This window comes from Equus quagga, chromosome 21 (assembly GCF_021613505.1).
Source record: "Equus quagga isolate Etosha38 chromosome 21, UCLA_HA_Equagga_1.0, whole genome shotgun sequence".
NCBI lineage: Eukaryota > Metazoa > Chordata > Mammalia > Perissodactyla > Equidae > Equus > Equus quagga.
Genome location: NC_060287.1, coordinates 23,453,138 through 23,471,519, shown reverse-complemented (window position 1 = coordinate 23,471,519; position 18,382 = coordinate 23,453,138). Strand labels below are relative to the sequence as shown.

Sequence of the window (18,382 nt, the reverse complement as noted above, 5' to 3'; positions counted from 1 at the left end):
AATGCCTTATGTCTTTTTCCTTTTCTTTTCCAGTGGCACCACCCCCCTATAGTTACGACCATGAGCTGGAATATTGTGCAGACTTGCCTCCTCCGTACTCCCCGACCCCTCAGGCTTCAGCACAGCGCTCTCCACCCCCTCCTTATCCTGGAAATTCAAGGAAATAATCCTTCTCCCAGAACAGAATAGGTGCCAGTCAGAGATCTTGCCCAGAATAAATGCCTCTACTCAGAAACAGAACATCTCAGAAACAGGAAAAGATTGCTCTAAGGAATACTCTTTGGGGTCAAATACTATGTCAGGTGGAATGTCCAGGCTAAGAGATACAGGGCTTCTCCCCTACAGAGCTGACCCCATCTGGAGTATTTTGTTGGTTCAGTGGAACCACATTTGAAGAGCTCTACTGATCAACGGAAGCACATTCAGAGAAGAGTAATGAGATAAACAAAACATCTGAAAATCATGTTGCTTAAGGAACAGATGAAGGAAGTTGCAATATTGATCCTGGAAGAGAGAAGATTTATATAAGACAGGAGAATAGCTTGGACTACATAAGAAACAGCTATATTCTGTGTTCTTTAAAAGTCAGAACTAGAATTCCCATTCTTTGGTTCAACAATAAAGGCAGATTGAGTGCCTGAGGGCCTACTCTGTGCCTTCCGCTGTGTGAAGCGCTGGATGGAAACTACAAAATGGGAACTTTGGTTTTAGTATAAGAAAGAGCCATTGGAGCTTTCTTATTGACTAGATTGCTTTGTGAAGTTCTCGTTACCAAGACTTCACAGTGAACCTGGCTGACTATCTGGTAGAGAGACATGCTCTAGAAGGGATGGCTAAATCAAATGGTAGATGGGTCGATTGGGCCCCAAAAGTTCTGCTCATGTCTTAGGTAGACGTGAGGTGAATTTCTATGCCTCCCAGAATGGAAACAACAGGAATAGTTGAATCTTATCTATTTAATTTGAGAGTTAAAACAGGATCAAAGGCACTCGATAGATGCTTGAAGCCAAGAACTCTTCAATGCCAGCTGCTGCCACCTAAAAATCACCTGATTTAGTGTATTATGACAAAGCTCATTCCAACTGAAAAAAATTGTATCAAGTTCCACAAGCAACAAATACTTCACTTCTGATTAAAAGATGAGAAGCCAAATATTCCAACCAGGCTTTATATCAGGGAGTAAAATCTCAGAACTTGACCATGAAGATATACAGCAACTCACAAAAAGGAGAGGGGAAAAATGAAGTGTGGATTCCCTTCTGTGGAATCCCACTCACGTGTAGCTTAGACAAATTTATGTTTCTCTTTTGTAACATTTTGACAATCTCTTCCCTTGAAAAAGTTATACAGTTAATGGAAAGGTTAAGATATTGACATCAAACCATTGCCTTTTGCCAAAATTGAAATTTTATGAAGTGCCTACCTTTAGGTGTAAAATCTTTTAACAAATACTTCTAATGTGCAGGCCAGCCCCAGTGGTTCAGTGGTTGGTTGGGCATGCTCCACTTCAGCAGCCCAGGTTCGGATCCCAGGCATGGACCTACACCAATGGTCAGTGGCCACACTGTGGTGGTGGCCCACATACAAAATAGAGGAAGATTTGCAACAGATGTTAGCTTGGGATGAATCTTCCTCAGCAAAAAAGAGGAGGATTGGTCATGAATGTTAGCTCAGGGCCAATCTTCCTTACCAAAAAATAATAATAATAATAATAATTCTAATATGCCGTATTTTGCCACAAATAACTTTAGCATTTATATTTTTATGTGGGTAATTTCATGTATTCAAAATTGTATGTTGTCAAATATTGGGAATAGATGATCAAATTTTTGTGTCACTTTGCAATTAAACCTAAAGTGTTTAATCCAACATCATCATCATAATTCAGTGAAATCCCAAAACGATGCCAGGAATTTTGCTGACTAAAACAATCAAAAGTAATGTGTTAAGGTATAAATTATAGTTGCCATATTTGTACTTGGGAGCTTAGTAGTTAATATAAGTAGCATATCTCATTTTCAAATACATTGATCTGATGGAAATATGGTCTAACTGCCAGTGAGGTCTAAAAGCTAGATTTGTTTTGAATGACTTGCTTGATTTTTGAGCACTGATGATTTTCTTACTTACAGACACAAAGCATTCAAGAGTTCCAGTCTATTCTAGTAACTGAGATTTTAGCAAAATTTTAACAGTACATACGCTTTAATTTATCTCTCTTCTGCAAGTGTGATCAGACCCAGTTACACTGCAGCCAGGGTCTCTGTGACTTCCAGAATGTTGTTTGCAAATGTACCACATATTCTCTAAGAAAAATGGAGAGGGAAAGACCAGCAGAAATTGAGTTCTCATCATCTTCGCCGTCAATGAACATTTATTGTGCACCTCTTACGTCCCGTAAAAATTACCCACATAGGAGCCATTTCAGTCCACACCATCTCTCTTCTTTGAGTCATTTTATGGCTACCTTTGAGGCATATCACAAACCCACAGGCCGACAATAGATGAGTATTTTTACTTTTGTATTTAGGGTCACAATAGCATAAATGTGCATATTATCAGTATAGACTTTTGGAGTTCACTATTTTTGTAGATGATACATTTTGGAGGAAGATAGTATATGATGTGAAAGCTTTGAATTATGGTTATTTAAAAACTAACGTATTTCCTGTGGCCAAAGTGTTTATAATATGCAATAAAATGAAATAACTCATAACAATGGTTATATGTTGTCTTCCGTCCATTTTGTTTTACTCTCCATTCCTACCGATTTAGCCTCATTCTTCTGTATGGGAAACACAGGACTGGATCCAGATAGACTTTATTTTGAATCCTGTCTCTTGCCTGTGTGATTTGAGGCACGACACTTCATCCCTCTAAAATTCAACTTTCTGCTCTGGAAAATGTAAATAATATAATCAGCTTCATCAGATTTTGTGAAAATTGGATGAATACATGCAAAAATTCTAACTATAGTGCCTGGCACATAGGAAATGTTCTATAAATATTAAGAAAAATAAATTAACAAAAGAATAACATAAGGATGACAGCCTCTAGAATGGCGCAATCCAACACATTAGCTACCAGCCACATATGGTTTCTTAAATTTAAATGAATTAAAATTAAACCAAATGAAAAATTCAGTTCTTTGGTCTCATTAGCCACATTTTTCTTTTCAATTTTTCCTTTTTTTATTGAAGTATGATTGACATACAACATCCTATTAGTTTCAGGTGCACGTCATAGTGATTTGGCACAAAATGATCCCCACAATAAGTCTAATAATCTGTCATGATACAAAGTTATTGCAATATTACTGACTATATTCCCTAGTCCCTAGCCACATTTTACATGCTGCATAGCCTCATGTGGCTAGTGGCTACATCATTGGGCAGTGCTGCTCTAGAAAAATCCTCTATGCAAAATGCAATGAGGTAGCAAGAAGGAGATGAAGAAGAAGCCACTACAGTCATCCTGTCCAGGAGAAACCAAGCTTTGTCAGTTAATTGTGATGTCCCTCACAAATACGTAAAGAGGTCATATGGAAGGAAGGCTGGGACCGGCATGAGAACCCATGAGCCATGGGAGACCCACCCAGGCTTTCCTGGCCAGGAGTGGAGAAGCTATAGCCAGAGCTGAAGGACTGATGGTGGAAGAGAGACCCAGGACCTGGCCCAGGAGCTGGTGAAACAGGGCCACAGCCTGTTCTCAGAGTCTAAGCAACTCTGCAGGTGCTCTGCTCAGCTCTAGAAGCCATTACAGGAGCATCCAGGGCCACCCATGCCTTTTTAAGATGCAACATTGAAGTGTACTCTTCCATTATTTCACAATCTTCTTCCCACCGTCAAATGAAAGCAGCACTCACCACCCATTCACACCCGCCACTCATCCACTCTACTCCCAACCTGTCCTTTTTTAGTTAAACCTATTTTACCAGCTTATGGCTATAGATGTGGTAGGGTGCAGCACACATCAGACTGTATATTGAGCCCATCAAAGAGTGGAGCTCTGGGTGCTATTTTATTTTTAACTTAGCTAAAACAACCCAACACCAGAATGCCAAAGTCACATGATCACCTTCCTCAATACCCATGGAGGCTTCTAAGGACTACCCGATTCTCAACCAGAACCTGCTTGACATGTGCAATTTTTATTTTCTGATTACAGGCCCAAACTACAAGGGATATGGCTGAACTTGTGTTAAGTTCAGTGCTGTTTTGATGAAACTCCACTGTGTGCTGTGGTTCAGTCCAAACTGTCAGGACCTCCAGAAAGGAAAGTGACATAACGAGCTTTAAAAAGATCTCCAGGTGATTCTGATTTCCCCCCCCAGCCCCCACCCCAACCTCATGCTTGCCTCTTCTGACCCATTAATGCAGAGGAAGGAACCAAGGCTTCAGAGGAAGAGTTCCTTTGGTTTCTCTCTCATTTCTGTCATCTTCTAGCTATGTGTTCTGAGCCAAGTAACTAAGCTCCCATAACCTCAGTTTTGGCCAAAATATATGAATAACACTACCTTTCCCAGGTTGTTGCAGTGATTATAAACAGTGTATGGAGACCATCTGTCACAAAGATCCTATGTGGGTTGGTGACTCAGACAGACACAAATGAATATACCCATTCTCTTTCCAACCTTTGTGCTCCCACTAGCAAGCCTTACCACTTCTATAAGTAGGTGTATTAGTTATCCATTGCTGTGTAACAAATACCTGAAAACTTAGTGGCTTGAAACATTTATTATCTTGATTTCTATAGGTCTGGAATCTGAGCATGGCTTAGCTGGGTCCTCCAGCTCAGCAACTTTCACAGGCTGTAGTCATCTCAGTGAGCAACTGAAGAAAAATTTGCCTTCAAGCTCACTGGCGTGCATGGTTGTTGACGGGATTCCATTCCTTGCAGGCATTTGGACTGAGGGCCTCATTTACTCACTGGCTGTCGGCCAATTCCTTACCATATGGGCCTCCCCATAGGGCACCTTGAAATATGTCATCTTCCTTCCCCAGAGCAAGGAGAGCCATAGAGTGAGAGAGCAGGTTAGCAAAAGATAGTGCTGGCAAGAGGGGAGTCACAGACTTTTAAAACCTAGTCTTGGAAGTGACATCTCCTCACTTTTGCCATATCCCATTCCTTAGAATCAGATTACTAGGTCCAGCTGCACAAAAGAGGAAGGGATTACAGGAGGGCACAAATACCAGGAGGCAAAGAGCATTAGGAGCTATCTTAGTAATCAGCCTATCATAGCAGGGATATTTCATCTCATCCTCCTTAAGTTCATTATTTGGAGTTTAGGCAATTTTCCCTCTAACAGGAATGTACCAGTTCAATAGCTGAAAGATCCCAGGGCCGTGCTTGGCTATGATCAAATCGCTTTTGGCGAACAGACAGGAGTAGAATGGAGCCAGCAACTTTCCGAGGGCCGTGCTAATGGCGTAAGAGCTGCATTCCTAAGGAATATGGTAGTGAGACATACAACGTTTGTGTTTCTCATGAACTTCATTTATGAGCTTCACTAAAGCACATCTCATTTGGGCAGGAAATGAAGTATAGCACATGCCACATACCTTATAGACAAGTCTTAACGTGGCCCCAGTTCTACCCTTTGTTTCAACTTCAGCCAAGAAATTTAATCTTCATCAGAAAAGAATTCCAAGACAAGTTTCCAGGTGAGTGTTCAGTGGATCAAGTTGCTACCTCACCTAATCCCGAATACCTTCACTAAAAATGGAAAACAAATCCAACGAAATGTTGGTAACTGCAGAAACATGTACTGGAATGTTTGCCTGCTCTAGAGACTTTAGGGGATAATTGGTTTAAAAAAGTTGTTTACAGTTAGACTCTTTGATGCCTATTTCTGCTCTGCTTCCCATCTTCTAGCCCAGTCAGGAGCAGTTTCTAAGTGTGTGCCACCTGCCATTTCTTAGTGTGAGGAGAAGACGTGGGAATCATTTTCTGAATCCCATTTGGTCGTGGGCGACAAGTGATTAAGACATCTCATATTGATTCCATGGCCTAAAAGATGGATAATTTAATTTTTTTCTGGCTACCATCCAAAAAGAACCCAGTGATCTGATTTTCCCACTTTTGTATTTTATTATAAGTAAATGTCTCCATTATCACACATCTTGTGCATTAACTTCTCTGTTGACTCAGAACAACTTAAAAGCAGTTGAAGATTAAGGAGTCGGTGCTCCATTCTTTCTGTTTTGCGTGTGAAAATGCCTTTGGAGACCCACAACCTGGGTCTGTCACCACCACCTGAGCACACAACACAAACTCCCTCATCTCCTTGCCCGGGGATGGGTCTCTTGCTTCTATGAATCTTCTGCTCATCTTTCCAGATGTAGCTAAAGGGCATGCACTCTGAGGAGGGGTCTGATAATTTCTCCAGCCAGAATTCATTTCTTCCCACCTCTGCCATTTTTGGTATCTATTTTGTACTCCTATCATATCCCTTGTCACAGATTTGTTAAATGCCTGTCAACCCCAGAAGACTGTGTAAGCTCTTTGAGAGCAAGGACAGCCTCTGGGACATTTGTAGTCCCCAGGAGGTATCTATATGATATTGGGCACATGAAACAAATGATTGAATATATTAAGTCAGCAAATCATATTTGACATTAAAGAATGTTAAAATAACTTTAACAATTAGAGGAAGGGAGTTTATGATGAGGAGCATATTCTTAGTGGAGTCCATAATCCAAGATATGGGTCAGAGAACTGGAAAAAAGGCTATCGTTTCATAGTTTTTAACTGATGATATATTCAATCCAGATACAGTTGGATCGTGTCATTAAGCACAGGATTAACACACGTCCATTCAAGAAAACGAGCCTGCTCATCTTGACTGACTCAGTGGGAATGAGACAAGATGCCGGTTCGGGAGAGGCACTTTTATAATTCTTCAGATTAAAATTGAGCTTCTCGTTTTTTACATAAAAAGAATACCAAGCAAATATCAGAAAAGAATTGCCTCATAAATCACATTTCCATAGAATGAATTCTAATGTAATTTAGACTTCAAAAGCTGTGTCCAAAGGATTCACTAAAGACAGTTTGACTGAAATAAGATGCCGCACTTTGCACGTTATCATTTCTTCAGGGTGTGTTGAAAAACCACTGCATATCCTGAAATGAAACAGCAAAGACTAAAACTGCTGGAAATGGATAACAAAATGGCTACCAGCTTTTGTGCTATTATTATTTAATATGTACAGAGAGCAATAGTGCATTTATCCAAGTTCTGAAAAGCAGTAATACCATTGTAAAAAAAATTGATTCTCAATGAACTATCCCTAGAAATATGTTACTTTAAATCATAATAATAACAACAATAGTTTGGGGCGTTTGTTGGTGCCAGGCACTAGTCTAAGAACTTTACATTTAAGTACATTTGCCCATTCCATGGTGTAGGTATTATTATTATCACCATTTTGAAGGTTTAGAAATTGTAAATGTATCACTTCGTAGTCCTAGAAAAATATCTTTCAGTGAGAATAAACTGCTCATGCTGCAAAGAAATATACCCATATTTACTCTTTACTTGTAAGAGCTACCTATGGCGATCTTGGGACTGATTCTAGAAGCTGCCTTTCCATGGCTTGAGTTCCAAGTGGATGATTATACGTGTTTGAACAATCTTAATGACTCATATCCTTCATTTTGTCCTTTTGCTGCAATTCGTCATCCAGCCTCCACCAGTTCCAGTTTTTATGTACACCGTGGATGACAGAGAGTGAAAGGACCCTTTTATCTCTGATCCAGCACCTGGGCTCTGCAGACACGTTCACCTGATTGTCTCCCAGGTCATGACTTCACCTATACAGAAACCACATTGAATTTTCCACGGATGCCCTCTATGTCCTTTTGATCAGGACAAAAGAATGAGTCAATATTTATGGAACAGGGATGAGGAAGGAGACACATGCTAACTGTTGTGAACTTTTAACTAATTTTGAAGGGACAGTCATGAATGTTGGTAAGTCTGAATGAGAACTGTAAAAATTAGTGTCTACTTTGTACATACCTCAATATCCCTGTGGAATTGGTTGTTGGTTTTCTGTTACACGTTTTTGTAGAAGCTCAAGATCTCTGCAGAATTTTAAAATAAAAATACGTATAAGCAATAAAATATTAAACTAGACGATAATCATATGTTAGAATAGTTAGGGAAGAATTTTAACATGAGAAAAAGGCAATAATAGTCTTCCTGATGATTCTGCATAAATAACAGAGTTCTATAGTAATCAAGGAATAAAATAGTTTTTGCCCAGCACAAAGTTATATATGCATGAATGTCAAAATTAAAATATTTATGAAGTCTGTGTTTCTGCAGGTCACAACAATCTAATAAATGATATTTCTCCATCTTGGGGCTCATTTGCTACTGTAGGATTTCTAGACTTCTGCAAAGTAAAATCTATTACATTTGGGTGTCCTCAGAGGTTTTTTTTTTTTTTTGGTGAAGAAGATTGGCCTGGAGCTAACATCTGTTGCCAGTCTTCCTCTTTTTGCTTGCGGAAGAGTGTCACTGAGTTAACATCCATGCCAATCTTGCTCTATTTTGATGTGGGATGCCGCCACAGCATGGGTTGATGAGTGATATGTAGGTCCACGCCCAGGATCTGAACCTGCAAACCCCAAGCTGCCAAAACGGAGCAGGCAAACTTAACCCTTATGTCACCGGGCTGGCCCCATCAGAGGGTATTTTTATGGCCTCTCAGTTAGCAGGTTGCATCTTCTAGTTTCTTTCTCTCCAGCTCCTCTTTAGTGATGTTATTGGTTGGACATTTGTCAACCACTAGATTGCATGAGCATCATTTGGCATGGCCATGCTGCTGAGGTCCACTTGAAGATCTCTAAATTGGCTTGCTGTGCCCAGCCACCAATATTGCTGTTATTGCAGGGGGTTGTAGGTTGCAGCATCACTGCCTACTATTGCAGTGGCAGCAATAGTATCACGGAGAATGATCATGGTGCTGTGTCTGCCTCTGGCTGTTGTTGGAAGCTGTTGGCCCCAGATGCCATCAGAGTTAGGACACACACACCCTGAGGCCTGAGCCACTGAAAGGGTAGAGTCTCCAATATACTGGAGCTTCCCATAGTCTCTCCATCCCTCAACCAACTGAGAAAATGTTGCATTCTGAGCTAAATGGAAAAAATCCCTCTTTTTCTTTTACTGAAGGCATTAGGCTTAAAGCAGCAATACTTTATGCTCCCAAAATCTCAGGGGCTATTTTGTAAAAACAGTTCTTCCAACTTTGACCTAATAGCCTCTCCTCTCCCTCAAACTTAGACATGGATCTATAAGGAAAGCACATTAGCCAAATTCTAGTGATAGACATTGTGCTTTTATTATTAAATATATATATTACTCTCCTCTGAAGACTGGGATATTTTTATGGGAACATAATTCTGGCTGTTTCCTCCCTTAGGATGAACCTTGCTCAGGAGACTTCATAGTCCCTCATGCAAATAAAATCTTGGTGGACCTGCTCCATCACTCAGTCTTTTGGAAATGCCAGGAGTGAATATTTTAAGCTCAACATGGGCACTGCTTTCTGCACTACATACAAAATACAATGATTTCAATGACTAACCCATTTCTCCCAGTAAAGAATAAGCAGCTGTAAGGTAGTACTTAGCTGAAACTATTGTTAGCCAAATTCAAATGAATTAAGAGAATAACTTTATCAAACTCTTTAGATAAATTCATTATTTATTTGAATTTTTGCGTGAATTGACTGTCATTTTGGCCATCTGTAGACAAATTCTTAAAGATAAGTCAGTAGAAGTCAAAATAAAGGCTGATTGTCTCAAATGATTTTTGAGTAAATATATGGCATGACATAGGATACCTAAAAGTGTTGGATGATGCCTGGGCACTGCAGGCGCTCAGTGAAAGTAAATATTGAATTTGTTGTTGAATGTGTTTTACAGAACTACAAACTAGGGCATAAGATGTAGTCATTCGAATTCTCTAATAAGAGAAGAGTAAAGTTAGATTTAAGCCCAAAGTTCTTAAATTCGACATGATCATCTCAAGAAACTATCTCCCTCACCCTCTACTGCTTTCCTATACTGCCTTCACTAACAGGCATGATTCACAATGAGAAGTGGTACCCCCACCACCACCCAGGCCAGGGGGGTCTTTGGAACAGTGTGGTAGCATTTTGGTTGACACAATGCCTAAGAAGATGCTACTAGCATTTAGTGCACCACAAAAGACAATCATGTAAAGTACAGAATTTTCCTGCCCAAATTGCCACATGGGCCAACATTTTCCCCAAGATTTTGCTCCTTTAAGTACCTCAGAGTCAATCCAAAAGATAAAAATCCATAATTAAAGGAAGGCATTAATTTTGAAATGCTTCCAATATTTAATGACCCTAACACATGCCATTAGCCATGAATGGCTCAGCCAATTGCACTGGTCGGAGGAACAAGGGAGTATTCATAAATGTTCCACCTCCATTCTCTTCTTTGAACATCAGAGGCCAGTGCTTAAATAGCAATAATATCTCAAGGAGTGTTTTGGCCTCTCTCGCTGTGGTTTTGCTTCGACAGCTATGTTTTACCCAAATAATGGCCACGTGTCACTGCCTCCCCGGGATGGATGCAAATATCCATTGTTCAAATCAGGATATATTTTTACCTGACAGCAACCTGCATTATATTCAGAGCGAAGCTGCATTTTATTGTTGGTGAAGAGGCAAGTGGTAACTTGTGGACACACAAGTTGTTGGTGTATGAATAATTGATATTGAACATAAGTCCTTTTTATGGTCTCCATTCTGTAGGAGAAAATCCAATCAGGCAGCACTGTTTTCATGTCACCAGGCTTGAAGTATGTCTTTGGAAATAAAAACATTGGCTTTTTACATGTCCTGAGCATGGATTTAAGTAAGTCAGGCCCTGTAACTGGGAGATAACACTAAAATTAAAATATTAGAGGCAACATTTCTACTTATATTAAGGAAAATAAAACAGAAAATTACTAAAATGGGCCAATTGATATAATGACATCTCCGGGCTTAAGTTTAAAAAATAAAATAAGTTTGGTAGAAAGGAGATGATAACCTCTTCCTGGAAGTTACCAGAAATTAGGCCTGATACATTTGGAGACACAGTCTTTAGAATCATTTTCATTCACTTATTCATTTGTGCATTATGGCTTTTATTCAATAAACAGATTTTTATTGAGGACCTATTTTGTAGTCAGGCACTAAATGCTGGTTTGATAGCAATGAACAAAATGTACATGCTCCCTTGACTCAGAGACTACAGTAATCTCTATATAGGATACATGAAAAAAAAAACTCACTACAAAATTAATTGATAGAATTCAGTTGTAGGAAGAGCTACAAAGACATGTCACTTCAAAATGCAACCTTAGAGGTCATTAAGCTTGATTTTCTTACCTCAACAGTGGGAATGCTGAATGGTGAGAAGTGAAGGGACTGAGCCGAACATAGACAGAGGAAGCAGCAGGCCTGGGACTCAGACCAGTTAACATAGATGAAATAAATGGGATCTTCATCTACACACATAAGGTTGACAGGACTACAAAAAGGCAAAATACAGCTGTGTATGTGCTTTAGCGAAAATCAGACTCATAGCTCATGTCATCTAAAGATTCTTCCTTAAGAACAATTGTCTTCTAAACCTGAGAGTTCTCCTTTTTCGTTGTTTTAATGTGACCAACATTGACTGTTTTCATTCGGTTTTATTTATTAAGCTTATTGCTCATGTATCTATGGTTTGTTTGGGTGGTTGGTTTCAGCAAGGCTCAACTACTTTACAGTTGTAAAAAGCCCTTTAGAGAAGCCAATCTGAAAAGGCTGCACTCTCTATGTATCCAACTATATGACATTATGGAAACGGCAAAACTATGGAGATACTGAAAGAATCAGTGGTTGCCAGAGGTCAGGAGGGAGGGAGAGATGAATAGGCTGAGCCCAGGATTTTTAGGGGAGTGAGACTACCCTGTATGGCAGTATAATGGTGGATTGAAGGCATTATACATCTGTCCAAACCCACAGAATGTACAGCACGAAAAGTGAACCCTAATGTGAACTATGGGTGATAATGAACTGGGTGATAATGATGTGTCAATGTAGGTTCATCAATTGCAACAGATGTACCACTCTGGTGCAGGATTTTGACAGCGGGAGAGGTTATGCATGTGTGGGGGTAGGCGGCAAATGGGAAATCTCTGTACCTTCAGCTCAATTTTTCTGTGAACCTAAAACTGCTCTGAAAAATAAAGTCTGTTTTTTAAAAAGCCTTTGTAAAGACATAAACATCAGTTTAGTAAACAAGCAGGAGACGAGTAGTGCCCCCTCGTCCTGCCTCTGCTAATATTCCTTCGTTCGTCCAATAGATATTGACTGTGTAGCCACTACGCGTCAGTCATGATTCTAGGTGTTAGAATTTACCAGGGACAAAAACTCCCTGGAGCTTCATTCTAATGTGGGAGAAAGACAGAAAATAAAAACAAATCCATAGTGTATCAACTGTAGGAAAGCTCTGAAAAAAATAAGGAAGGTAAAAAGAGAGAGGATGACAGATTTGGAGAATGAAGGGCTTTGTGTTTGATAGGAAGATGAGGGGTATCTTGATTCAGTGCCATTTGGGAAGAAAACTTAAAGCATAGAGGGGTGAGGCTTGCAAATATCTAGGGCAAGAGTGTACCAGGAAGAGGGAACAGAGAAAGTTAAAAGCATGAGATGGGAGAACACTCAATCTATTTGAGGAAGAGCTAGGAGGCTATTGTAGCTGAAGCAGAGGGAGCGAACGGAAGATTAGGTCACGTGAGTATCAGAATAGATAGGGTAAAGTCTTGTAAGCCATGGTAAGGATTTTGGGTCTCATTCTGAGAGAAACGGGGAGTCACTGGAAGACTGTGAGGCAGACATATATGTAGTGGCACTATAATGTAAACGTTTAACTCAAATGGCAAAATTGTGTAATACATATCCGTTCACTGTAGTATTTAACACTTGCATATTACTCTTTGGATTTCAAAGTGCTTTCATCCATATAATGGCATTTTTATCCTCACAGGGTTGCTTAGTGGTGCAGTGTGACGGAGAGCTGTGAAACAGAGACATATGGGTTAAGGCAAACATGCAAATATACAGCCTGAGACCATTTCAGATTAAGCCACAGTTATCTGACCCTTCATAGAAGCATTAGTTTATCAGCACAGGGCTTCATCTAGCACATCTCTAATGAATATTCAAAGCCTGTAGAAGAAATGGAAAATTTTGGAAATTGGGTCACTGCCATGGATCTCGAGGAAGCTGGAGCAAAGTTGGGTTGTTGGGTAGCAATTGTGAGTGGCTTGTAGAGAGGTGGTACTGGAATAAAATTAGGAGTACTTCAAAGTGGGGAGTTATGGTTCCCTGAAGCTTTTTTGTACTTCAAAATGTCCCCTAATGCCTGGAGAACACTGGTCAAGACCTATCCAGCCCTTCTAGCCTGCCCAGCAGAGGCACACTCAGAAATAAAACTTCCCATCTCAAGATTGGGTCTCAAAAACTCTCTCTCATTTTAAAAAGCCCTTCAGTCTTCCCTCTGAAATATTCTGCTACCCTATTTGTTGTTTCCTGGACTGGAGAATTAGGTTCTTTGTGTGGTTCTGTCTGTGCTTCTGAATGTTTATGCCTATAATACTACACAAAAATACACAGTCAATTTTATTCATTTTATGGCCAGTGGATAGAGACAAGAATGGTTGTGTCAGATAACTAAAAGTGTATGAGGACTGCTAAGTCCTTGGTTCTTAGGAATGTTCTTATGGAATGTTTTACCACTTTTCTGCCAGAACTGACATGTAACATGGGGCCTTTTGCTTCCTAAAGGTAATGCAATTTGTGGGGTATATTTAATATCCTTTGTGCCTGCCTTTGGGCAGATATAAAGTAAAAATGGGAAATATTATTTTACTATTCTTTCCCTTTAAAATGAATTTAAGGAGGGTGTACACTTCCAAAAGTAGAAATTTTTAGTGTCTTGCTATGAATTTCCAATAGTCTCTACATTTCCAATGATGAGCAGCTTGGTGTGTGTGTCTGATGTTCATTTAAGCATTCACAATAGCAGATGGATGTGGAGGTGCTGTCAAAATCTAGAGAACCCATCATATATTTATGAATATAAATCATTGTTCATCCCCAAATTAGTCAATTACAAAATAAAATTTACAAACCAATCAAATGTCTCATGTCAATTACCAGATTTTAATACCATATCTACATAAAACATTCAAAGGAAGACCTCAAATTTGAAAATAGACACAGTGTTTCTCGTTATAAGATTAGCATTTTCCCTGACTGAATAATTCATGGCATTTTCCAGCTTTCTCTCAAAGCTATCCGTATAAGATGAGTCAAAGGAAAGGAGATAAATGTGGACATTTTAAAGAAAACTGCTATCTGTGTAATCAAACCTCTTTTTCTGAAATAACAATGCGGTCTCGTAACTCAGAGCCAAAACATGATAATTTAGGGGTTGAATGATTATATTCTAATGAAGTAATGCCATTTGATTTCTGACTTTTTAAATTTCCCATTTTATATTTCTGAGTGGCATGACGGAATACACAAGCTCTTCAATATATAGAGAATGAAAATTAGTTGAACTCAATATTGAAATTACCAAATCACCCAATTTCCTAAGATGTAGCTGATGAAAAATAGAATATTGTAATTTTCCTGAAAAGAGGGAAGAGGGTAAGAAAGGCGTCTGAAAAGCTCTGAAATGCCATATATATATATATAAAGCTCTAACGTCTATAACAAATTACACACACATCTCTCTCTATATAGATATGTATATTTATATACACACACACATCCTATGGTTCTGTTTTCTGGAAAACCCTCACCAATATATTATTTCATGTTGTTGTTAAGACCATGAAAGGAGAAGTTCCATACACTGCTAGAATATTGTAAGTGTTCAACAAATTTTGGGTTCTTACTCCATTACCTCTACCTCAAAAAAGTTACAGGGAGTCCACTCATAGGGGCAGTTCTAAAAGCAAATTGGCTTTGTCCCTTGCGCTTTGTAGGTGAATCAGGGAAGTGGGTAGAAGGAGAGAAAGTCACAAGGGATGGACATTCCTACAGGAGCTGCCTGGGACAAAAAAATTAAAGTCTGGTGTATCATTAGCTGTCATTCGGCCCAGATCCAATCCAAGTCTGGGTCTCACTCCACCAGAGGAGAGGGCCCTATGCCCAGCTAAAGTCATTATCTTTTAAATGAGAGCTGTGGGCCTGGTTTCTGGAAACCATCTCACATCAAACCCGGAATCAAACTGTGTTTCGCTTGGGCTCTGGCCTCTAAAAAGCAAGTGGAGAAAAAGGATTCAAAAATAACTCCATCAGAAGAAGCACTATAAAGTGAGGCTAAGGTTTTTCTTTGTCACTGAATGTGATAAAAATAATGCAATACCTTAATACCATCACCGCTTTTTATCAGAATTTCTAAGGGAGAAGCTTAAACCAAAATCAGTCAGTGACAGAGTTGACCTATTCTCATAAGGTAAATTGATAGAGTCTTATTTCTCAATGACCAACACACATTTCACTCTCTCATCTCTCTCTGGAATCCCCGACAACCTTCTATTATGGGCTAAACTGATTTCACCTGGGAAGATGCTGAATTTTATGATCACTGCTTAATAAAACACAATCACAAACTTCCACAGTCAAATTAAACCAATTCAAGATTTCAGAATTGTGGTGGCTTTCTTAATGTGTTGCAAATCTATTTCCAAAGATATGATTGTAGTAAAGATGTAGGGTATATTTGCATTCGTGCCTTATTAGGATGTAAATTGGGCAGATCTTCCTAGAGAGCAGTTTGGCAACATATGCCAAAATGCAAAATATGTATGTCTTTTGACTCCATGTTTTCACTCTGAGGAAATGATCTAAAAGATATAATAGGACAAATGTACAAAGATGCATGCATGAGAATCATAACTGCAGCGATGAATATAACATATAATAACATGACTATAATTATACATCAATAAAGCTAAATGCATAAGGATCATCCACACAATGAAATACTCTGCAGCCACAAGTGAATCACGCAAAACTATTTCACATTCATGGTATGTTAAGCAGAAAAAGGAAGATTTAGAGTGTGTTTCCATTTTGCTTTTAACAAAAATATTACCTATATATAAAATCCAGAAGAATATATACAAAAGATTAAAAATTGTTATCTCTGAGTTGTTAGATGAAAGAGTATTATTATTTCTTTTTCTTTTATTACTTTCAGGATAAATAGTCCATTGATTTTTATAATCAGGAAACTAGTAATTTAAATTTTTAGCTATAGATAAACTAATAAATACTTTAATAAATTAAATAAGAATTTGTTAACTAATTCACTTGTAAACTAATAAATACTTTAATAAATTAAATAAGAATTTGTTAACTAATTCACTTGTTTATTAAATAACAATTTAATAAATAAATTTGTTAAATTAATAAAATATTTGTTTTCACACATTTTAAGGAAATTTTTTGATGTTCAGAGCTTCAGAAAATTGCTCAATAATTCTTAATGTAAGGCATAAGCAGAAGGGGTTGTTTTTCAGATTCAAACAAAACAGAATTCTCTGAAATTCATGGAACCCACAAGAAAATATTAAATAATGCTCAATAATCCTGCAAATAAGAATGTAGGCTGAGATCTGTGGTAACTACTGAATAAATACGTTTGTCAGTGTCTGTAAATCTGTGGAGAAGCACGCGCAGTTTGTCAATGAATGACAAGTATCCTGCGAATGGATTCCAAGGACCATCTATCATTGACTCTATTATGTGCAAGTTGTTGTCTCAGCTGGAGTTATTTTTACATTGTAAGTTTGCATAGCAATTCCTGAGTATTTTTCCATTGATACTCAAAACAAGCCCATCTTAAAACTAAACTCCAGCCAAAATATGGTTTAACATGTGATTGGTGGTAAGAAGAGCTCAGCCATTTTTGAAGAGGGATGATGTGTAGAACAGAGAAATATATTGTGTTTGTCTATCAAGACAACAAACTAAAGAAAGTAACCCGACTTTCTAGTCTAGGACTCAACGGTGAATTGAGAGGTGTGATGGGCCTAGTTGCTTCTAAGTTGTATGAAGGGGTGACAACAAAAGAAATATAAATAATAATAGACAGATCATAAAATTTAACAATAGATAAGGCAGATCATGGAGTCCCCTCGCTACACGAGTTTTAATCCTTGAGCTTCTACATAATGGAGAAGTGGGAAATGGGTCATGCAGAGGAGACAGAGAGTGGGAAAAGAATTCGGAGGACTCAGAACAGCATCTATGTAGCAACTGGTATAAATTATGTCCATATTTTAACAATGCTACAGCCGTAAGTTTCTCTGATTTACGCAACTGGCATCGAGACCAGCTCCAGAAACCATGCCCTAAACAGGGTTTCCCTTAAGCCTGCGCTTCTAAAAAATGTGGGCATTTTTGCCTCCCAAAGGACATTTGGCAAGATCTGGAGACATTTTTGGTTGTGACAACTTGGGGAGGAGCTACTGGCATCCAGAGGGTAGAGGCCAGGATGCTAAACATCCTACAGCTCCCACAATAAAGAATTATCTGGCATAAAATGTCGATAGTGCCAAAGTTGAGAAACACTGCCTTAAGCACTGTTTATAAAAGTTATATTAAGGTCTTCTAATAATATGCCTTGACAGAATTCATTGATACTTCAACGGCCAAAATAAAGACTCTAATCCAACAAGACATAATACCGAAATAACTTGGGAGCTACTAATGTCTGTGCTCCTCGTAACATGAAGCCTATTATTTCCCTAGCTCTTTTGTAAAAACATAGCAAATCTCAGACACAGTAACGTCCTCAGATTAGTTCAGACATGACAAAGGCACTGAATAATTATATTTATGTTCTATTTGCATAGTCAAAACTACCAAGCTCAGGTTCTTCAAGAAAGGCCACATGTTCAGAAAACATGGTAGCAAGTTATTTCCCCAAAGAACTCAGAAGATTCGACTATTAACATAAGCACGTGAGACGAGTAAAATTTTGTCATAAGCAAAATTCCCAAGACAAAATGCTTTAAGAACTGCTATAGACTGAATGTTTGTGTTCCCCCAAAATTCAGATGTTGAAATGTAAATCCCAGTGTGACGGTATCTAGCTGTGGGGTCTTTGGGAGGTGATTAAGTCATGAGCATGGAGCTCTCATAAAAAAGATTAATGCCCTTATAAAAGGGATGCCAGAGAGCAACCTCGCCTCTTCCACTGTGTGAGGACACAGTGAAAAGGCAGCCGTCTATGAACCAGGAAGCAAGCTCTCACCAGACATCGAATCTGTTGGTGCCTTGAT

General features: G+C 38.7%; 1 protein-coding gene and 1 long non-coding RNA gene across 2 annotated transcripts in view; one reads left to right on the top strand and one right to left on the bottom strand.

The window, feature by feature from the left end:
- The window catches only part of CYYR1 (cysteine and tyrosine rich 1), a 101,872-nt gene extending 100,663 nt beyond the window's left edge, over positions 1-1,209 (top strand). Inside the window, exon 4 of the mRNA XM_046648279.1 lies at positions 34-1,209. Within this exon, the coding sequence (XP_046504235.1) occupies positions 34-167 (134 nt within the window). The 3' untranslated portion in view covers positions 168-1,209. The remainder of the gene's footprint in view (positions 1-33) is intronic.
- The window catches only part of LOC124231476 (uncharacterized), a 134,279-nt gene that overhangs the window by 2,103 nt on the left and 113,794 nt on the right, over positions 1-18,382 (bottom strand). The window contains exon 3 of the long non-coding RNA XR_006886540.1: positions 8,024-8,088. This is a non-coding gene — a long non-coding RNA (uncharacterized LOC124231476). The remainder of the gene's footprint in view (positions 1-8,023; positions 8,089-18,382) is intronic.